The 24,628-nt window shown below is 32.2% G+C and overlaps 2 protein-coding genes across 2 annotated transcripts in view; one reads left to right on the forward strand and one right to left on the reverse strand.

Moving 5' to 3' along the window:
* LOC113391494 (uncharacterized) overlaps window positions 1–14,916 on the reverse strand; it is a 40,571-nt gene extending 25,655 nt beyond the window's left edge. The window contains exons 1-3 of the mRNA XM_064218393.1: window positions 14,443–14,916; window positions 14,210–14,366; window positions 12,363–12,445 (exon numbers count right to left, since the gene is read on the reverse strand). Of these exons, the coding sequence (XP_064074463.1) occupies window positions 12,363–12,445; window positions 14,210–14,366; window positions 14,443–14,916 (714 nt within the window). The remainder of the gene's footprint in view (window positions 1–12,362; window positions 12,446–14,209; window positions 14,367–14,442) is intronic.
* Window positions 14,917–17,270: 2,354 nt separating this feature from the next.
* On the forward strand, window positions 17,271–23,822 carry LOC113391492 (beta-1,4-glucuronyltransferase 1-like). The gene is made up of 4 exons (XM_026627472.2): window positions 17,271–18,445; window positions 19,958–20,078; window positions 22,929–23,054; window positions 23,511–23,822. Exons 1-4 carry the CDS (start codon window positions 17,346–17,348, stop codon window positions 23,706–23,708), a joined length of 1,545 nt encoding a protein of 514 aa, XP_026483257.1. The 5' UTR covers window positions 17,271–17,345; the 3' UTR covers window positions 23,709–23,822.
* The last annotated feature ends 806 nt before the right edge of the window (window positions 23,823–24,628 follow it).

Genomic DNA, 24,628 nt, shown 5'->3' on the forward strand with positions numbered 1-24,628 from the left:
TGAGTATCAAGATCATTTTTTCTCCTAGAAAGTGTGTTATTGCTTACAGAGCCTTGGAACAGCAGCGTTCGGTCCTAAGTTTGATTAAAATGTAATGAATAGTAAATAGGTTATATGGGTTTATACGGGGCAAGCGAGAAGGAACATTAACTTAAAGCTTTTGTAGTAAAATACTACAGTCTATCACTCCATGTACGAATTTGTACGTAAATAATGGATGTTTAAATATGATGGATAAATTGGAAATGCTTCTAAGATTATTAAACTTTTTAAAAAAAAAATCTTATGTATTAATTATTATTATATTATACTATTGTATTCCAGTATGGGACGAACTCGAGTCGTAATTTAAATTTTTAGAAGTTCTCTTGAAGTCCTTCATATTACGGAGTATAAAACCAAGTATTTTAAATTCATTGGACACAATATTAAATATATGTGTGTCGTATCATAGCTTTGAATCTAAAGTAACCCCAAGCTCTCGTATAATTTAGTGTCTGTTTATGTAGTATTTGTTCGGCTCAGCTTTTATATTGCGGGTAAAATGTACGTGGTGACATTTTTTTTATATTTTATATCATATTGTACATTACAGCCAACTCTCAAATTTGTTAATAACTTCTTGTAATTTAGTTACATCAAGTTTGTAACTATAGGCTTCATTAATTTTAGATCATCGACAAATTTGAAATAGCTTGCGGAGTAAAAACATGTAGCGGTATAATTAATAAATACGTTTAAAAGAATAATCATTAATCTTGGTAATTGTTCTCTCTATGCTTAGCGAAATATATACAAAAAAATCGGGGCTTATGAACACGACCATGTTTTTTACGTGAATACGTGTACTTGACGAGTAACTATTTGTTTGATGTTTATGTTATGTCATAATATTTTTTAAACACTAAGATTCAAGACGCATCGCGGTTCCTGACAGATGGACATACACCCAATTACTTAGAACTTGAAAACATAACCGAAAACCGAAAACATAACTGAAAACAAAACCTATTCACTGTCAAACGAAACGATACTTTCCGAGGTCAACCTGTAAATTTGAAAAATACAATTGAGCTCCTGGGTATCACAATTTCACCCACTATCAACTTTGGAAGATAAAACGAGACGAAGCTTGGAGTCATTGCCAAAAAAATGGCATCTTAAAACAAAGTGAAATTATATTTATTTATTTTATTTATTTAAATACTTTATTAACCACCATAAAGTTAATGGGACAAAAGGCGGACTTAATGCCTGAAGGCATTCTCTGCCAGTCAACCTTTAGGTCAAACAGAAAAACCATGAAGGCGGTAATTAAAAATGAATTAACAATATATAACAATATATGCACATACTTATATAAAACTACATAAAAAAACATATACATACATGATACTTCGCACCTGAACTGTTATACACTTTATATCAAGCTCAGGTCCGTTCATGTATGGCGTACTGCAGTCACTTTTAGTATGGCTCAGATAAATATCAGTTAAAGCCCCTTAAATTGGTGTACCGTCGCGCTATAAGACTGATTGAAGATAGGTCTCAGAATCAATCCAAATTCCACAGTTTGGAATTAAAGTAACCTGTTTATTGGTCTTTTAGAGGCTGTTTTTGGAAATTATGTATAGGAATTACAAGACTCAATATCATTTATACTTCATTCTTCTATCACCGGACAATCAGACGCCGTAAGAGTCATACATATATACATATACATCCCTAAATCTTACCTTACATTTCCCACTATTCCTTCTATTCGTACGAAGCGTTTTGCTTGCATATCTGATGCACATGGAAACGAAACGTGGAATGTACTTCCATCGTCTATGTTTCCTGAACATTACAATTTGAGTATCTTCAAAGTGATAGATCTTCCAGGTAAGAGCGTTTCATCCTAGACTAAATTAGTACTAAGTTTACGTATAATGTTGGTCCAGCATAAGCTTATTGACATTGACACGAAAAGTATGAAACAATTAGATTTCTATTGAATACATCGAGATTTCTAATAGACTTTAAATCAATATATGTATTACCAACATTGTTAGAGTTTCGATGCAACAAAAATTTGCTGTCAATGTTTCGCTCGAACGCCTTCTTTTACTTTACTGGCCACTACTCCACTTTGTCGTTTGATGTTTATGTGTAAAACTGGTTAGCTCATCAGAAGCCCTTTCCAAATGTACACGTCTTCTTTATTTGAACTTGGCTTTTTGACAAGTTAAGGCTGACATTTCATTATTTATTTTACAATAATACCATAAATATTCACTATAAATTTCACCTTCGAGAGCTGACGATCGAAACTCAAATTAGCATCTTAGCTTCTCTAAGTCAAAATTTATGTTAAATGAAAATTATGTAATGCAACGGAACGAACTCAAAATGGCGATGTTACCCCTCCATCACATGCAATGCATTGCAGTTCTCAGTCAACGTATTGACGTATTCATCTCAGTCTTGTAGATTTTTATTAAGACGTAGTACGTATTATATTACTATATCAAATGAAGATAACTGTTTGCGTTATTAAACGGTAATTTTAAATATTTTATTGTTGACCGGTTATTATTATATATTTTTGTTGTAGTTATTATTATATGTGTATATGTATTTCAATAAACTCGTGGTTTGTGTCTATGTAAGTTTTAAAATATATTTTCTAAGTTAATAAGCTATTAAACTTATTCAAGATGTTTTTTTAATTTAGTAAGTTTTCAAGAAGAATTTACTCTTGAAGTTGTAAAAAGAAAAATGAAAATGAATGTCCAGAATCGCGAAAGTAATTACGCTGATTTGTATAATACGTAGTCACTTATGAAATTTAAGTACTTCAAATATGTAATGTTATATGTTCTAATATATATTTTTATTACCGTCTATTTATTCCGTTAGAGTAAAATTCACCTCGTTCGTCGCTCCTTAATTTAATTTTGTCGAAGGACGTCTTGTGCTAAGAATACGGACAATAATTTGTACTTAATCAATAACATATTTTTATACCACAAAAGATTTACGACTGAAGGTATGTTGATTGATGTCGGTTTTTACTTTAACATTTACAAAAGTTATATACTTAGTTACGAAGGTACAAGTATTTGATTTATTTATTTTAGGAAGGCAGACAAACAATTAGATCACGTAATGGTAAGCGGTTACTTTTACCTAAAGATACTAGTACTGTATGAAGTAGTAACCCCTCTTAGCATCTCTCTCGGGATCTGATGATCATTATTGGGTTATCACGTGTTTTATGTGTACCATACAAAATGGACATAACATAATCTTGTAGGGTGTGCAAATATTTATATAAATTCATACACAAATGTATACACGTTATAAGAAACACATTAAATGAGTATACATTATGTCTGTGTGCGAATGTGTTAACGTGTGTGTAGTCCCAATGACAACACACGGCATGTCAAAGTCAAAAATGAATGACCCGTTTTTGACATTTGATTTTTTTTTATTGTAATAATGACAATGTATTGCCCAGCCAGTATTTATCAATGTTCGAATCAATGTATTTTTGTCAGCAATGAATGGCCGTCGAATTTCAACCAATAAGCATCCACTAGTGTAGTATTAAGTATATTTTTTTATGCCAACTGGAATATTTTATGATTATTTAAAATTTGAATTCGAGCTTCGAATTTATTCTTACAAATTATTCTAGCGGAAATCAGAGTGAGCGTTGGCTCATTTCATTCATTTCCATGACTTAGGGAATGTAAATGATATGAATTTGTTAAGTAAAATGTGTCTACTTATGATTCATTCTTGTAAAAATATGCCTTGTTTTTTTTTTGTATTAAAGTTCTGCTATTTGTGTTTTTTATAGTAAAGTTTTACCGAATCAAGATTTAATTCTTATAAAGTTTTTTTGTTATTGGACGAGATGCGCCAGTGGTTAGAAAACGTGAATCTTAACCGAAGATAGTATGTTCAAACCTGGTCAATCATTAAATTTTTACGTATTTCATTTATTTTCATATTTAATCTTGTGCTCGGTGGAGAAGAAAAACAACCGTCAGCCGCATTGGAGCAGCGGAATGGTATAAGATCCAAAACATTTCTAAAACGTCCTTAAGAATGCGGTTTATATGAATAATTTTAACTAATGCCCGATAGAAGGGAGCGTTAAAAGCTTAAACAAAAATATTTCATCTTGTATATTTTGAACATACAATATAAAATATTAATAAAAATATCCGAGAGTTAAAAGTATTATGAAATCCACTTTGTCATATTAAAAGCTGGTCTTGATTTATTGTTAGGAAATCGAATAATACAATGAAACAAAAACATTTCTTTCATTGTAAAATGCAAATGCCAAATGTAAGCTTGGCACTTGCGTTCTTGTCTAGTTCCGACGCTAACTGTCTTGACATGGCATTAGCTTGGCATAAAAAGAAAACAAAAGTGAGTTAATATTATAAATATTCACATTAATAATCCCTACTGAATTTCAGCAAGCATCAGACATTTCTAATGAATAATCTTAGTATGAAATATCTTTGATGCGTACGTGGTGAAACGGGAAGCAGCATTTTTTATCGCTTATGTATGCGGCCAACTGCCCGTATATATTGACACCGTATGAAATTTGAACCATTTCTTACAAAACCAATGTCCAATCAACCAACAATATTTGAGATGTTATATCGCTTGTGCCTGTTGTTACACTAGCTGACTGACCTTACATACTCCCCCCACGTGGAAGTGGTGGGGGGGTCTATGTGAGACTTGCCGGTGCCCTGGACGCCGGGTACGCCCCGGTACACCGGAATACTCACTAAAAAACCAGCGGTACCCTCTCCGTCCGTTCACGGGCGCCACGGGGTTGCTATCGCATGCTACCGTGACGCCCTGACTTGCAAAACGGAACCTTTTTTTTTGTTTAACGAGGAGGAAATGCATTTACGCATGCCGCCCGGTCGGGGGACCGGGACGGGTATGTGGGAATCGTGCCAGGGTCTAATGCCCTGTCCTACCTACTAAAACCTCAAACAAAAAATATAACTACTTAATATTTTAATGTAAGCACACTTTTCATTTTCTTTATTAATAAATTGCACCCGTGCGAAGCCGGGCGTGTCGCTAGTTAGGTTAGCTTATTCGCAATGCCCTTTAATAAATATTAGTGTCTTAGAAGTTGAAATTTACTCATAATTGAAAATTAGAATATATATCAATCATTTTCGTCCAATCTTATTTCCAAAGTATTATTTATTGACAAAACTAAAGCTCGTCAATAGCAAGCAAATAAATAAACCAAAGAAGAAGAAACAAAATAATCAACTGTACAGTCTTTGCCAATTTGTTAAAAAAAAAATAAAGAAATTTGAGTGAATACAATATCAAAACTTATCGAAATAAAAATATACTTTATTCAAGTAGGCTCTTACAAGCTCTTTTGAATCAGTCATTTTGCTAAATTATATTAAATTTGCCGAACCGAGATGGCCGAAATGAGCCGAGATGGCCCAGTGGTTAGAACGCGTGCATGTGTCTAATTTCAACGAAATTCTGCCACATGTGTATTCCACCAACCGGCATTGGAGCAGCGTGGTGGAATATGCTCCAAACCTTCTCCTCAGAGGGAGAGGAGGCCTTAGCCCAGCAGTGGGAAATTTACAGGCTGCTAATGTAATGTAAATGTAAAGCTATAAGCTTGAAATGTAAATTCTACCGAAAAGAACCGCCGAGAAACTCATTCCACTAGCTAATTAAATATGTTAATAAAAATGATATATCCCACCTGAAAATCAATATATAACACTTATCATTTATATAATATTGTGCCAGATGTTATGTTAAAATTTCGTAAGGTGTAATTATAAAATACCTTAATATAAAATATTAAATAATTAATTTACTAAATAAAGAAATATATACAAATCTTTACATGAAATAGCAATGCGTCCCTTTATAATATGAAACAGGGTAGTTAATTTGTAGTGTTTATGAGTTAATTTGTAGTGTGTATTTCAAGCGTTATGCAAATAAATCTGACCACAATAATGAGATTTAAAAGAGGATCTGCTGAGATTAATTTCCATAAATTCCTTCCGTCTCAGCTACGCAGCTCGTTTCTTGCTAAGTGGTTTGAAATAGTCGGGATGTCACAAGATGGCAGATACCAAGGATTCTTCGAGAAAACGAGGCTCTATTGAATTTCTTGCCGACTAGTAGTAGACGACTCGTGCTAGTGACTTTTTAAATTTGATTTTATATTTGTCGTTTCACACTAAAATTGGGTAAAGATGTAGTAATGAAACCTTTTATTTTTCAATTTCAAGTAAGGTTTTCTGGTTTCCGACGATTTTACGTAAATATATTCGTATAGAGTTATGAATATATATATGTTACAGGGATATACTATAATTTTATATCCCATTTAGAGATTACAAAAATATGGTTTTAATCCATTAAGATAATGTAATCTATACTACTATATAAATTTGTCTGTACACTCAATTTGTCGAATTTCGTAATAAATATTCGTTTTATGACTCACTGACATCAGTTTTACCATTTTTGAAACTTTTGTCTGTCTATCTGTTTGTCTGTCTGTCTATCTGTATGTCCCGCTATAACTCAAGAACGGTTGAACCAGTGTGATTTTTTTAACTAGCGGGCGGGTAACAGCTAATATTTTAATAAGAATGGTAATGCACCCTGACTAATTTCGACTACGGCAGTCAACTACGCCGGATATCGTATAGTGCACAAGTGTGTGCATAAATGCTCTCCATTGTCTCGCTCTTATATGAACTATTTCCAGTCGTCAGTTCAGGCGCAGGACCAACGGCTTCACGCGCGTCTCCTGGTAGTGTCCATACTTCCAACTACCAGACCTTTTGAAGGTTTTGAACCTTTTGCAGAACTCAATAACTCTGGCATTGAACCTTCGGATCTACAGCATTATATCTGGGTACTAAATCAACGAGGTAGCTCAATAAGGATTAATATTGTGAGGCCATACCAGATCATCTTCACCCAAGTAGGCTCTTATTAGTAGGTGCTTGACCGGGATAGACGCTGCTTGGCTAAGTATTAAAAATTAATTAGGCTTCCCGTAAACTTTGACAAGTGTCCATGAGTTCGTGGTTATTTTCGGTCTTATTAAAATTGAGGACGAGACAAGATTTGACAATTTTTATGCACTGCTGAATTAATCCTATGATAAAAGTTTGATATTACGGTCCATCTTATAGTATAAATTTTATCAAAGATAATATTAAATTTACTTGATAATTTACATTTATATTTTGGTGTTATAATATATGGAATACACCTCATTAATAATATTTAGTTCGCGTAACTTAAACTACAAAACGATGAAGCTAATCAAAAATAGTTTTCATAACAAATTTATTTGTGCTCCAAGGTTCTATATTACTAAATAAGGAAGGCAACATTTTATTTCCCAAGGTTTGTGGTACTTTGGTGATGTAAGAAATGGACGATGGTAACTGTTTACCATTATGTGGCCCATTTGCCCATCCGTCTAGCTATATCACAAAATGTATATTATCTAGTATAGTTTATTATTAATTATATTGGTCATGACCATATTGAATAGTTGGTGAACCAAATCGAAGTAATCTTGTGATTAATTTTTGCTCGTATTACAAGTAAGGTTTTCCTTCACCTTAAGAAAGACCTTTGATAAATAGGATAGATTTGATAGATAGAACATGTAGGAGCTTTATAGAAAAACTAGCTGTGCCTGCGGCTTTACTCGCGCAAAATTTATAAAACTTTACCAGTAGCTTACAAACCGTCACGCCCCATTTTACCCCCTCGAGGGGTAAATTAAAAAATTAGTCTTTGTCTTTTTCCGAGACTCAAACTATCTCCATACCAAATTTTATCTAAATCTTAATTTTAATTAATTTACCCCCTCGAGGGGTAAATTGAAAAATTAGTCTTTGTCTTTTTCCGAGACTCAAACTATCTCCATACTAAATTTCATCTAAATCGGTTCAGCGGTTTAAGCGCGAAGAAGTAACAAACAGAGTTACATTCGCATTTGTAATATTAGTAAAATTATGATATATTTGTGATTATGTAGTAAATACTTAAAAATTGATAAGGGATAAAACTTTCTACTTTACATTTAGTTCATACATAGGTTACGTTTATTCATATGTATGCCTGTTCTAAAGAGTTATGAATAAATGAATTTTCTGCACAATTTCTCGTTGTAATATATTTTCTGGATATAAGTGCATATCTGCAGCGTAGATTTTAACGTAACTGTTCCTGTCTCCGGAGTCACCACATTCGCTATTTGCATATTTCCACCAGCAATTCTGACCGCTAAGTGTCATAATTGAACTACTCTCCTCTAAAAGTTGCATAAAGTTAGCTAGCTATGTTTTGAAATAGGTATTTAATCTGATTACATCGTACCAGCTGATAGACGCTCAGTTTCAGTGGCAATTTTTATTATTTGGGAAGTAGACTATATCCTATTTTGCAAGTTAATAGTCTGGTATTATTGATGTTTTATATTTTTTGGAATAATGATAGAAATGGAGTTTAAAAAAATATTGATTTACAGATTTTACTCAGAAAATTATAAGCAACTTTGACATTTGTTTCGGAGAGCAAGAAATATCGATACGTAATAAACGAATATAAAAATACATAAATTTGCCGTTGATTAGCATTTTCATCAATTTTGCAAATTGACGTTTGCAAGATTTCCATAATTTCTTTTGACGCTTTCGTACAAAATAAATTATGCGCTGTGGGTTAGAGTGAGAGAGGAGGAGTCTGCTTACCGCTGCCGTATATGCAAGACAAACAGACTGAGCGCCGTAACGCGGTACGTAACGACGAGGTTCTGCCCTCCCATAAGAGGTTATCACTTCAAAAAATAATATCAAATAGGGAGACAGTAATTAATTCTAAGTATTAAATTGTGTTACGGATCTGGTGCTCCCGTATTATAAAAGAGGAATAGCTCCTAATACTTCTACCATGTGTGGGTTGCACAGACGGATGTTTTTATTCAATATTGTATCCAGTGGTTAGAAATAAGCTAGACTCAGTAGAACCGCTTGAAGAAACTCAGCGTGTGCCATATTAAAGTTTAAAAAGTGGTAACAATCACCAATATTAGATAGAGAAAGCCAGGAGGCAATCCATTCTCATTAAAGGTCTAAACGACTTTTATATGACCCATAATTAAGGTAAGACTGACTAAAAATAATTAAACTGAAATTAAATTTTGTAAGAAATAAAAATTTGAAATGCCATTTTGTATATATTTCAAATCCACGGCATTATAGATTCATGCGAAATGGATTTACGTATAAAATTTTTCGTTTTTAAATAAATAAGTAGACTAAATAAATATCTTGTCTCCGTTCAACTATTTGCAACTCAACAAAAAGTTAGTTCGAAAACGTTCATTCTCGTTGTTTAAACACGTGAGGCACTAAAAATTCATACGAGTGCTACATTTGTTAGCTTTCACATTTGTATAAGTACATTTATTATACCCAAGTTGTTTGTTTAATGAAAACCTCTATACTGGAATTTTAAACATACTTACATGAATATAAAAAAGTTAATATTTTATGAGTGCAACACAGAGAAAATAGTTATAATAATACCATACTTAAGGCTCCGTAGACAAGGCGTTACAGCCAATTGACCGGCATATGGGACTTTTGGAATAGGCTAATTTGAGCTCATATTGTAAGCTGTTATTTTTTTTGAAATTTTAGTAAGCAGTAAAACTGATTCCTAAATCATTCGGTTTAATAAAAAAAATGTTATTGATAATTTAATATTTTTTAAAAATGTATATTATTTATTTCTATTATAATTCTTTTTTCAATTGTGTATCGATTTCCTAAAAAATATTGATACAAAGCATTTAAACTGTGTTACTAAAAATAAGTTTTGGCAGACGTGATCGCGATCTTCTAAGACTTCTTCATCTTAAAAGAATAAGCTGACGCTGTCTGTCTGTTCAATAATGGCTTTATCTATATGATGTCCTCCAATCCATATTAATATTATAAATGCAAAAGTAAGTTTGTCTGTCTGTCTGTCTCGCTTTCACGCCAAAACTACTGGACCGATTTAAACGAAATTTGTTACAAATAGTCTAGAGCCTGAGAAAGGACATAGGCTACTTTTTATTTGGAAAAAAAGTGCTGTAAAGGGTTGAAAAAGAGGATGAAAGGTTGTAAGTTGTTGAAAGTATTGTCATTCTACCTCTGAGTTTTTATGGAAGTCCGTCCTTTATTTAAGTTAAAAATATGAAACTTTATTTTTGAGATACTGATTAAAAATGAGTAGATACGTATTTAAGTGTTTCTTGATATTCTACCCCTGAGGGGGTGAAATGAGGGTTGACAGTTTTTGTGGAAGTCGTCATTTTTTAAGCTAACAATATAAACTTTATTTTTGGGATACTGATTAAAAATGATTAAATACTTATTTAAGTGTTCTAGATATTCTACTTCTAAGGGGTTTAATAGGGGTTGACATTTCTTATATAGATTAGTCTGAAAGTCGGTAGAACAGAAATTTTATTTTTGGGCTACCGATTAAAAATGAGTTGATTCGCATTGTAGCGTTTTTGGATATTTTACGTCTAAGGAGAGAAATTGGGTAGACATTTCGTATGTAGGATAGTCTGGAAGTCCGTCATTTTTAAAGTTAAAAGCTCGAAATTTCATTTTTGGGCTACCGGTTAAAAATACGTTGATTCGCATTTAAGCGATTCTAAATATTCTACTCTAAGGGCTGAAATACACACCAATGTGGTATACAAAGAGGTCTTACATCAACGTAATATTTTAAGTTAATTTGTAAATAAATTCATATTCTACGCGAGCAAAGCCACGGGTAACAGCTTATTATATAAATGGCCAATACTCATAAATAATATGTACTTGTTTTTTTTTTTTTTGATAATCTTCGTCATTTAATTGGGAGAATATTAAACCAGCGATTAGAAAAAAATATTATTTTAAAAATTATTTCTTACTACGAATCTCATACTATATTATATGTCAGATAGTGATATGTGATAGTTTTGGGATTCACGCATCAATATAGCGTTTCACTGTAATTAAGTTGTCAACATTTCACGAATGAGGTACGAAGTGACTTCTTACAGAATAGCACTGCTAGTTTAAATATATGGTGTGTTCAGTTGAAAGGAACGTATTAAATATCTTTATTTTTATTATATTGATCACAATTTATGTAATTATAATGTTATATTAATAGGTTAAAATCTGAACAAACAACACTGAATTTTTCGAGTACTACGTTGGTATTTATTGTCCATCGACAGATTTTAGATAGAAAAAATTGCGTATATTAAAACTACAATTATTTTTTTAAATAAATAATATTTTCCACGGATGTAATGTTCGTGCCTTTGGTTTTATTTATTATTTTGATTGTGTTTACTTTTTATGTGTGTTGGATGTTGCTAAATATCTAGCAGTCATATTTATACATATAATACTATTACAATTGAAATTTTGAGATGACTGCTTGATATTTTTAAACGTTATCATGAAGTAAATTCTTATTCTCTTGCTTTCAACAATAGAGTATTCGAAATATGTTTGTTTGAACTATGTTTTGCAAGTAAAAGTTCAGTATTATAAAGCATTGAGCGCCTCTGGGAAGATTTAAATTTTGTGCTTCAACTTATTTTGAGTGTGATAACTCAAATATTTAGAGTTCAACACAAATGTTGTGCATCAAGTTTTGTAATCTGTCAGCCTAATTAATTAAGTTCGTGTTTATTTTATTTGTTTGAGCATTACGTTCTCATTGTGTGCGTATGCCCCAGCGGCCTATAAACTGTGGGTCTACAATGTGCGCTCCTTTGAAGGTTACGCCTTCGACTTCCTTTAGCTACATAAACATAGCATATATCCTTGGCTATGTTTTGCCAAAATATATCAACGATTTCATGAGTCAACCGCAGTCCAAAATTAGCTAGCGAGACTAAATCATAATTTTGTTTATTTGATACTTTTATAATGTCAGAAATTTAGCACTTATATAAGCTAATACAAAATTTTGTTTATATAGAAAATATATTTGATTTATATATTTTATATAATAAGACAAACTGCCTCTGCGGCAGAGAATATAACTTACATAGCCTTTTCGAGCTTAAGGAATTACCTTAAGGATGAAACATGATGCTTGGCCATAATAGAACGCTATGCAGATCCGTCTAACAGTTCAGTTTACTCCATAAGATATTTTCTTATAAGCTCAACTTGTATCACGGATATATCCTACGTGTGTATTATGTTATGTTATTAATAAACTTTTATAATTTGAATGATTACCTGTCTTAGTTCTGTTGCCAGATCGATTACGAGTTGATTTTGTTCCTTTTCAAATTGTGATGATACTTTTATTTCTTGCGGACCTAAAACAACAAAATAAAAGTATTGTAGTTACATTCTTTAAATAACATTTTGCTGGGCTATGATCTATGAGGAGATTTTTTTTATGTCATGTGGGTAGATTGAATGACTCATGGTCCACCTGATAGTAATCATTCCTAATATCATCAATGCGTCACCTACCTACGGGACTACTGTACTGTACTGTACTGTGCCTATAGTTACATTGGCTCACTCGCCCTTCAAACCAAACACAATAATACTAAGTATTACTATCCAGACTGGCTTACACAAAGCACACGACAACCAAGTAAAGATATGAATCAACTTATTCGAACACGTCGTCAAAAGAGGTTTTTGGAACTTTTTACTGATCAGATTTTGATGTACATATTTTTGTTCGCTTAGCGTGAGATAATTAAAAAACACAAATTATGTATATTTAAATTTCAACTTGCAATCTTCTATCAAGATATATATATTCTATTTTGATTATATCAACTTTCAAATCAACATATAGCAAACGATAAAACAATAAATAATAAACACGATAAGTAGTTTATATTGGAGACGACTAAAAGACAAATGAAGCAGTGACTCTTGCTTATAGACATTAATATATCCTCTTTTGTTTTTATTGCTTTTTTTAAAAATGGAAGATCAAATCGTGCAATATAAGAGCAACATACAAAAATATACGTATAAGCTTATTAAATAATTATAGTATTACATATGTCCATGGGCGGTGGTAGTCACTTTCCATCAGATGAGCGTCCAGCTCGTTTGCCACCTATAGCATAAAAAAATAAGATATATGATATGGTGGATATAGAATAGAATAAGTTTAAATTACAATAATTTTAGACTAAGAAAAGGGTCAGGTTCGAGTATATTGTTTGTGTCCGATAACAAAAAGGTTTACTGTAATAAGTAACTCTGTCTATTGATCTGTATTGGTCTTGCTCGGCCAAATCTCTATGAAGCTAGCTTGAACTCCAAGAAAGGACATAGGCTACTTTTTATGCCTAACGCGTGACGAGCAACCCCTACAACGCGAGCGAAACCGCGGGTGATTACTTTTCATTTCTAAATAAAAATTATTAAGTATAAAGACACCCTCGGAGTAATTATACAATTGTTCAATATGTTAGTTTAAATAGGTAAAACTTTAATAGGTTGTTTGTTAAAAGCATCTACTTTTAAGCTAGAAAAAAATTTATTAATGTTTAGTTGGTCTATCTCTTGGCGAATCTAATTAAATAAATAAAATTGTAAATACCAACAGCTAAAAAGCCATTTTGAGCATTATTTCAGAGTAATATACTTCAATATGGAGAAAAAAATAATAACAAAAATAAGATAAGCCGGTGAAAAGATGAGTAGAACATATTATAGTTTTTTACAATTGCAGGAGGACTAAAGGCGAATAAACAAATATGACCTTGAATTGACACAACACCATTGGTTGAGTACCAAATAACAATAAACTGTTGTATTTATTATGAATTTAGGTACAATATATAATATTGAAAATAAAATTAAAATGTTATCGGAGTTAAGTGGAACAGTATTGTATTATAAATAGAGATATATTAATCAAGAAGTGTTTATAGTGCATAGTAATAGCTGAGCCATTAGCAAATCGCATGTAATATGTATATCTAAGGTCTGTTTAACTATAATCCACCTGCCATTGAATTAGTCTATACATAGGGGCGTACTAACTGGATATGTAAAAATTAATTTGGTAAATTGTTTTTTTTTTTTTTTTGTGTATTTAGACATACCTTCATAGGATTGTATAACGAAAACAGCAATGGTAGTCCAAAGTATCAAAAAAGTGGCTAGTCCTAGTTGGCACAAACAACATCTTAATATTATCGAATATAAGTTCTCTCCGGGAACTTTTTTGTCGGGATACACTCTCAACCACGTGTCAGGCATCTAAAAATACATTCAAAAAGAGTTTTCTATATAGTGCTATAAAGTTTGAATGTACTTTATGTACTTTAGAATGTACCTTATGGTAAACAATAGTCCGATTAAGATCTGTCTGTGATAATTTATTGTTATCATTATGTTTGTTCGTAAATTTTTCTATATTACTAAGACTACACGTGGCACCTTCATTGTTGTTTAACATATTCATATCACTTAAAAACTTATCGCGATGTGTGATTTGTTTATTGAGTGTTTTTTCGAAATCTCTAAAACTTTGCAAATCATCAGCATTAATTTCACTATCACAAGCACCAGGTAATAAAACTTTATATTCTCTACTGAAGTTACGTTTAATATTTATAACGTTAGCACCGCTTTTAGTAACAACTGTTTTGACGTTAAAGTCGTCGCCAAACCGTTTTATACTCCTATCAAACGTGACAGGAAATGTACTTTTTACTGTGCAATCACGAGCGTTGATCTTCGATTTTTTATAAAGCGGTTTAACAAATTTGAAGTTCGTTTGAAATTTATTGCTCATCGATTTGTCCATAATTTTACGTTTTCTATCGTAAATCTGAAGTAAGACTGTACTTTAATGCTTTCAGTGAATAAAGCGATAGCGTGTTGAAAACTTAAAACTATCGACTTCCTGTGTAGAGTCGAGTGTACCGGAAGCGGAACATCAAAGCACCGAACTTTTAGGGAAATGGGGTTAAGATTACCAGATTTTTCAAAAGCTGCGGAATTTTCACATTTTTATTTTCAGCTACGTGTATGAGCTTGCCAATTTTAATGTTTCAAATTCAGAGATGAAAATGAAACTCAGATTAATTGAACTTTTTGATTATATTTCACTACTACTAGTTTTATACTCAATAATAACCTTAATCTAAATGAACTTAAAACATTACAAAATTTGTCTTCATTTCTAGAACAGAGAAAGTAGAAAAACAATACCATCCAGTGTTAAGCAAAGTTAAGTAGTTACACAAATGAATGTGACTGCATAATACTACAATTGTGCGCTAATATCCCTGACAACTCGAGAGAACATTTATGAATCTGAAGTTAGAAGCTTTTCTAACTCCAACACTATTATACAGAGAAATTCTACATTAATTGCGTGTTACTTATCAATAATTTTGAAAACACTGTTTGTAAACTTGTACGAAATTCAGGTTATTTTACTTGCAGTTTTTAATTTTGGTGGTGCATCGTACCTCATGTCAAAGTCGGGCTAGCAATGAAGTTAAAACGTAAACGCCATGTCGCTTTTCAATGAGTTCTGCCGTTCCGTTGAATGTTTTGTGGCAACAAACAACAATCTGGAAAAAGTTAAGAGAAATATGAACCGATTCTATAAAAAAAATAATTTATTTATAAATTAACAAGTTTATAAAATAAAATCAAAATATTTTTTATTCAATTTGAGCTCATAAAAGCACTGTTGAATCATCATGTTATCGTTTTGAATTAAATGTATAGGTACCAGCGGTTTGAAAAGTAGATCTTATCGAGAGGAACTGCCAAGATTCTCGGTAGTTACTCTTTTCCACGATTTTAATTACAGAATATGTCAGTAAAGTATAATTAAAATTTAATAATAAAAAATATCAAGTTACAAAATTATAAGTTGTTGCACAAAATAACGCTTATTTTAACGAACTAGTGCTTACGATATCGTATCTGTGAAATTTGGAATTGACTTTTGAGTCAGTCAGCTAAAGATGTCCAAATTGTCAGATTCGAAAATTCTGAGTGGTTTTCACGTCATGCTTAAAAACGATTTCTCGTGCGATAAATTGTGATTTCTAAGCTGACTAAATTTTTATAATTGTTTATAAAAGGTTTAAAATACAAAACACCTATAACAATCAGTCTTAATAATGAAATACATGAATTTTCTAGATTTGCGGTTAAATACTCTCAGAAATACCACCCAGTTTCGTTATTCTTACATATTATATAGCCTTCGTTTTATTTATATAGATAGAAAAAGTTTTAATTACTTTTCATCTACTAAAACATGAATACCAATACTTCATAAATATTTAAAAAACCAGGAAGCTCCATGTTAAGTCGACTATGGAACAGGAAAGAAACAAAGTTTAAATTGAGTTCGTGTGGTCTGTCACTCAGACTAGGGGTTCTTGGATTACAATTTTCCGCTACAGTTAAATGCCATTTAAATACAATTCAACGAGTTAACAAATCAGTATCAACAATTAATTAAATCTACGTCTGAGGTACCTTTGTCTCGACGTTAAGATAATCTAATAAGCGTAATTAGACTTTGTTGTTGATAAATAATGAATATTTATTGAGATTTGTTTTTATTTATTATATTTTTCCCATTTTTTTATGCTGTTTATATTAATTTATAGTTATATTTCATTTACATTATTAATAAGCAGTGAGAACACAATTGATTCTTTTGTTTCCTAATTCCTCAAATCAAAAGAAAACTAAAAATGACACTAAACGGGGACCGAAGTGGCGTATATTGATTTTTGACAAGAACTCTGCGCATCTCAGTTGCGTCGCGACGCGCGCATTTGTCAAACTGACTTGAAAAATAAATTCAGTCGTGAATTTTGATGATTATAAATGTAAATAATAGTGAAGTGTCTTTAAATTCGTTAACATTATGTGTATTAAGTGATATTTGTATTGATTTATTGTACAGAAACATTTTTGGGTGTGCGAGATATAGGTTATCATGTACCGTCTATTGTCTTAGCGTGTGAAGTTTGACTTGTTTTGATTGTGGCAAAATGGAATATTTCAGTGTATATAAATGATAAATATTATAGTCCTTTATGTTAATTATATTACTTTATTCAATTGGAGCGTGAATTAATTCATCTATTGATAAAATTCGTGCTTTTGACAGCGTCATCGGTGATAATAAATGAATTGATTCATAAAAAAGAAATGAAACTGCATTGAATATTAAAAATTAGATAATGACAATTCAAAATGTCGACATGCATCAGAATATGTGGGGCGTACTCATATCGACTGACAAGAAGGCATTCAACCATTCTACTCATTGCTTTATTTATCGTAATCTTGACGGTAATATTTCAGCTTTATGCTTACAAACACCAAGAAATGCCAAACTTCGCTGCGAAAGTCGGGGACTTTGACTATATACCAGGGGCATTTTTAAGTGGTAACCAGCCTAACGAAAATGCAAGCTACTGTCAATTTAACTACGGCCTACCGAAACTAATAGAGTGGAGAAATATTCAGTCACTAACACCCCCAGAAGGAGGCAATGGAAGTTCTTATAGGGTAATTTATAATGCTATCCAAGGTACAGCATATGCAAATAATTCCAAGTACGATGCCCTGACATATGCCACTCAAGCTACTCCAGAGTTTCTTTACCACATTGCAGAAATAGCAAGATACTGGGATGGTCCAATAAGCTTGTCAGTTTTTGTACCAAACTTCGATATGGACATAACAATGCAAATAATGAACCAGCTGTGCAGTTGCTATTCGGCTATGTCCAAGGTCTCTCTTCATCTCTTTTTCCCCAAACGCTATCCACCGAAAATGAGAATACCCGATTCTTATTATATGACCACAGATATTCCGACAACTACAGCTAATATTTCAATAGAGGATTTGTTGAGAGGAAAATTGGAACGTTATAGAAAATTAAACAATCAAACAAGAGCTCAATATGTACAATGGGTGAGAAAGAAAAAAGTCGAAAGAATGATGGCTAGAATGCCTAAAAGACAGTTGTTTGTCCCACAGTTGATATTTAACGACTGCGCTGGAATCGACCTGTTCGACATACCAACATTTAGACAAGAGAATCATTTGGATTATCCAATTAATGTGGGCAGAAATATAGCAAGGAACGCTTCAAGGACAAACTATTTCATAGTCTCTGATATAGAGTTGGTACCAAGCGATGGATTAGCTCCGAAATTTCTGACAATGGTTAGGAAACTTATGGGCGATAAGAAACGAGACGAGGGACGTATATTCTCTAAGACAGTCTTTGTTGTACCCTTGTTTGAAGTGGAAAGGGGTGTTGAGATACCTCGCGACAAAGACACGTAAGTTGATAAATGAATTCTCTAATGTTGAACACCTGCGGGTATATACCATTCAATTTACACTTTGTACGTCATAAGGGAGCAGCGTTATTAAGAATGAGACATCGTTGTTCAATTTTCTCTGTATTTCAGTTTAATGTAAAGCGGTTGAAAGTTTGACACAGGTGCTCTGAAATATTTACTTGAATCGTTAATTCTCTTTTTATATATCGGTGGTACCCTCAATTGAAAATAATGAACTTTTTAAGGTTTTAGGCGATTTATTTGATGCCATTTTTATAACTTTTAAAATTATGCCGAATACCGCAAAAATAAATTATAAAAAATATTAAATGTAACATGAAACTTAATTTATACTTATCTGTTATCATTTTGTAAGATATGAATTGTTGTCGTAAATTTAATGTAACTTATAAAAATTTTAAGCCACCCATAAAATATGATACTAAAAATGTCACGGAATTTTACGTTCAAAAGATGCTTAGACTAATAGAAGTATAAATTATAAGATGGAATATTGAAGAGTAATCTCTTAAAGAAAACGCTTATTAGACTTGATCTGTCTTTCTTCTTAACGCTATATAATTTATTAATAGCTAGCTCCCGGTTTCACCCGGGAACTATATTATACAACTTTTAGGTTGAAAAACAAAAATAGAGAAAAAAATGTTGTGTTAGCTAGGAAAGTTGAATTGTAGGCATTTATGTATTATAAAAATCTTCGTAGTTTAAAAGATCTAATCGTACATACGGCGGGAAATGACTTTGTTTTAATCTATGTAGATATACTTTTCAAAATTTACTAATACTAAAATGAAATTAATTTACGTATGCTACTGTTACGTGTAATTGGACGCAGTGTGCTTATTACACGAACGTATTTGCAGGCTTTCTGTTGGTAGATTGATTTTCCGCTACGATAATTATGGTTGAGGCGCTCCCGTGCTTGATTGATGGATGCGCTTAGTAAAAATATCTTTTGTTGGCTCTCACAACACCCACAGGTTTAGATTCTTTGATCCTAATTCACACTTATGGCTAAGTTTTTAAAATAGTATTGTATTCGCAAATAACCATAAATATAAAGAACAGAAAAAAGATTCGCAATATGATTTTATTATTGTATAATATTTCATCCGATTTATCATAAACTTTTAATTCAAACATATTTTCTTTAATGTTGATTGCTATGTAAACAGTTTTGTTTATAATTATAATTTTTTGACAATAATTCTAAAGCTCAGGCCGCACCTCGAAATAAAACTGCGTGATTTTTATTTTCGCTTGTTTCTATCGTTTGCAAACATGTGATACAGAATGTAAACATATGTGAGTACTACACGCATTCGTATTTTAAAATTTGCGTAGAGTAATAAAGTTTGTATGTATATAAACTTGATTTTGTGCTATGGGGATCTCAACCAAAAAATCACGTAGTGCTATTTCGTAATGTTTCGTAGAATTAACTTTTATTAAATCATCTATAAACCTAAATAAAATTGTACTAAACAGGTTAGTACGCTTGATAAATGAAAACCGTGCGAAGTACTTCCATCAGAAAGTTTGTGCTCATTGCCAAAGATTCCCCGGACTTCAGTCTTGGCTGATACGTCCATCGCCAAGTGTTATTGAGGTAAGTATTACTTGTATTAACAGTTCAATTATATCCCGCTGCTGGGTTAAAGCCTCCTCCTTTCATAAGGAGGTTTTTTGAAGTGGTTGCACCACGCCGCGCCGTCTCTGTACAAGTTGGGACGTGAGTACAGAGATTCGTCAATCCAGGCCTTCTCGTAATTTTTTTGCGTGACTAACTGAAGCACAAAAAAGTCAGTTGTGATTGTAAAGATCCAACATTTTATTTACTGGACGATCTCAGCTCTTGTAAAAGTTTTTTTTTTAATTCTTTTAAAAATAAGACATTTTTTTGAATGCAGAGAATATATGGATAATTTCTCAATAAAATTAGATAATTCCTTGTAAAATCTACTTTCTTGTTGAAGGCATCACCATTTTTCTAGTTTAGACTTGAGAAAAAGACAGACCAGTTTAAGATTACTCATTTTAAACACTTTAATTTTATTCATTTTTATAACAATTTTTAATTCATTAAATCGATTTTGAATGTCTTTCTACGGGTAATTAACTTAAGAATCCGTGCTTAGGTTATAAAATAGACCTAATTACAGCTCCAAATTCTAGACTTATTGAGTCTAGAATTTGTTTGAATATTTTAGTAGTGCTCTGATAGTCATGACAAACCATTACTCAGGCTTCGTACGGCTCTAATCTATACTAATATTATAAATGTGAAAGTAACTCTGTCTGTCTGTCTGTCTGTCTGTCGCTCTTTCACTACTAAACCAATGAACCGAATTTATTGAAATTGGCTGTGAAGGAAACTTGAACTCCAAGGAAGGACATAGGCTACTTTTTTTACCTAACACATGACAACCAAACACTAAAACGCGAGTGAAGCCGCGGGCGACAACTAGTTTATTTATATATAAGTTTGAATAATTATGACATGATTGAGAATTATTAATAATATTTTTTCTGTGAAACAAAGATCAAAATGTATCCACAGCTTATTGATTCAAATTTGGATTATTATAACTGTCCGCCAATTTAATACAGATTTTTGTAAAATGTTTATAAAATGTATATACAAACCTTCCTCATTTATCGTTCTTTTTACTAATGAAAACCGTATCATAATCCGTTCAGTCATTTGGTAAAGGCAGAAGAGATACAGACAGAGTCAGAAAACGACTTTGTTTTCTGCTATATGTAGATATTATATCAGATCGAGGATCAAAGAGTAATTAAAGGAGTAATCTCGAATTTACTTAGTATCTTCGGTCTCCAGATATACTTAGACTTAAAGCGAGTAAAATGAAATGGATGTCCTCAAGTTATTTTCTGATTAATCAAATTTCTACAGAAGTGGAAATCTCTGCGTTCAAATCAATTTTTAGTGGAGGAAAGTGACAGGACTTTCTCTAAATTCATCTATTAAAATTCGTTGTACGTCATCGTCTTTACATTATTTTGACTGCCTGGTTTGTCTAGTGCCTAGATATTTGGTCGCAGAATACTGGGTCCTTGGTTCAAAACCTAGGTCGAGGCGATAGAAAGTTATTGGCTTTTCAAATTCTCAGTAACACCCCGGAGTTTGGAAGTTGGAAGTGTGTACACTCCCGTGCCTCGGAAAGGACGTAAAAATAAACTCGAATGTTGACAGTGAATATTGCTGTAGCGAATGTTGACTGTTTGTACGCAATGAGGCAAAGGAGATAACATAACATAACATAATCAGCCTGTAAGTTTTCCCACTGCTGGGCTAAGGCCTCCTCTCCCGTTGAGGAGAAGGTATGGAGCATATTCCACCACGCTGCTCCAATGCGGGTTGGTGGTATACACATGTGGCAGAATTTCGTTGAAATTAGACACATGCAGGTTTCCTCACGATGTTTTCCTTCACCGCCGAGCACGAGATGAATTATAAACACAAATTAAGCACATGAAAATTCAGTGGTGCCTGCCTGGGTTTGAACCCGAAATCATCGGTTAAGATGCACGCGTTCTAACCACTGGGCCTTCTCGGCTTTTTAGATGCGATTTAGGAGATGCGTAGCTGTATTTCGCAGTGTGTGAGGCTCTAACAATATTCTAGATCTGATCGGTGGCAAATTAGATTAAACAGTTGTAAGGCAGTGTTGTTAAGCTGGACCAATATATACTGTAACAGTAGTAGGTAGTGTTTAATTCATTTTTCGTTGTGTATCTTTCTCTTTTATCATTTCTTTACTAATAGAAAAAGTTGCAAGACAGTAAGCGACTATTTTATAACACAATATTCTAATTGATATTATGAATGTGAAAGTGAGTTTGTTTGTAACGATTTCACTTCTTAAGTAATCAACAGATCATCGTAATGTTTCGTATACGCATCGCAGGTATACACAAAATGATATAGGGTACCTTACACCTGCACCCCACTGAAATATTTAATGTAATAACATGTAAAGGTCACGAGAAGCAAATGGAACATATGTGCTTATATTATCTGTGTAAAAGTTCAATGTGAATTTTTTTTTCTTGATTAGTACTGACGTGACGCGATCGTCAATGCAGCGTCACCTTGAGAGCGAAGATATTATCTTGTGCCTGTATTTAGACTGGTTCAGTCACCCTTCAAACCAGAACACAACAATACTAAGTGTTGCTGTTTGGTGGTAGAATATTTGATATGTGGGTGGTACCTACCCAAATGGGTTTGCGCAAACAAGTAACAATAAAGATCTAAGATCAGATTTTTTTTTTTTACCTACTAATCACTACGTATTACGACGAATTCTAAGTAACTAAAAATGTGTTCAAAGCTTAATTTTAGAATAGTTAAATTATTTGTTATTTAAGATTGAAAGAAAACAGAAACATTTTTCATAGTCACAGCGAGTGTTTTAATAACAATCCCTTTCAGCCGATGCTGATCGCTCGGAGGGAGTACCCTTATCACAGATGGGAACCCCTATACTTCGGTACTCAGAATGAACCTTGGTACAGTGAAGAGCTATCCTGGGAAGGACGTCAGGATAAAATGACACAGGTACATATTTACATTTTTACATGCCAGTTTTTTTAGCTTCAATGCTTTTATTTGTAGGTCAAATATTTTAACTGTAATTTATAGAATGAATATTTGTGCTTGTGTGTATGTGTATGTAGTTTTGGTTCCAGTTTCACTATGTGTAAATTGTTAAATTGTTAACCTGTCGTAACTTGGACACATATATGGCATTGAAACATTTTAATTTATGTCTTATAACATTATAACTATACAGCTTAATTTTGCGTCCATACATTTTTAATCTTGGAAGAAGCAACAATAAATCCAAGTCATAAACTCATAAGAGTTCACATAAATAAAATATAATTTCATTAATGACTTAGATTTCAATGTAGAAAGATATCATACAAATAGTATTAGAAAATATATACGTTCGTATAAAATAGAATATATGAATTTAATACGAATACCTGAGTATTATTTTGTTATCATTAGATGCTCGAAATGTGTCTCCAAGAGTACCGGATGGTCGTTTTGGATGGTGCCTTCCTCTGTCACGCGGCGGCGTCACGTAACGGATCAAGAGATCACAGAGCGGAAAGGATCAACCATCGACGTTACCAAACAATAATATCTTCCTTTAAACAAAAGTACCAAAATATACCTAAATGTAAATTAATGTATGGATGTTAGTCACATTTATTATATTATAAATCGTAATATTTTAATGACGAATAATTTCACGGAACGGGTCATAATAAAATTGACTAAAGGGTCAAGCATTAAGACTGGCATAACTATGCTATCAACTTCGTAATAATTGTGTTTGAAGTAACTAAATGTATGATTGGAAGCACAAAATCTTGTCTAAAACTCGTATAAAAAGCTTGTATCGTACTCTTAATAATAGGTTTTTAGGTAGTAAGTCTTCATCGGACAGAGAACATCACTAGTAGTGTTATATATCCAGGTGGATGTAATTCCGTAGTTTTATCTTTTATTCGAATTGTGATAGCTTTTTAGCACTAAGCGAAATGTTCCTTTTTAATTATAAAGAGTTTATTAGTGTCGGGTCAATAGAAAACGTTATTGAACGTTTGCGGAGTCTATTGAGATAATTTATATTATTCCATACTATCGTTTTTAAATAAATCAATAATTGATAATTTTTTAGCAATTATGTTGCAAAATTTAATATTATAAATATAAAGCTTGATAAAAATACGAAGCTATTTAACAGAAACTAAAATATAATACTATATAAATATATCGAAGACGATAAACAATATTATGATTTAAATATTGTAGATATAATAAACTTATAAATGATTTTCGAATATTACCATTTTAACTATAATAATACTATTCTATGTTAATTTAAATTTGATTAACAAATTTATTTTCAATGCTAATATTGATGTAAAATCTTCGATGTTAACAGTTTGTTTATTTAGTATTCCAAATAATCAGAGGCAATGGGTGTTGATTATATTGTAGAATTCGTAGTAGACTGATTATTATTATTTTATATTCTGGAATATTACCAATAATATTTTTAGTAACTAAGTGCCGATTGGCTAAGGCCTTCTTTCATTCTCTAGGAGAAGCTTACT

This window comes from Vanessa tameamea, chromosome 22 (genome assembly GCF_037043105.1).
Source record: "Vanessa tameamea isolate UH-Manoa-2023 chromosome 22, ilVanTame1 primary haplotype, whole genome shotgun sequence".
NCBI classification, from domain to species: Eukaryota; Metazoa; Arthropoda; class Insecta; order Lepidoptera; family Nymphalidae; genus Vanessa; species Vanessa tameamea.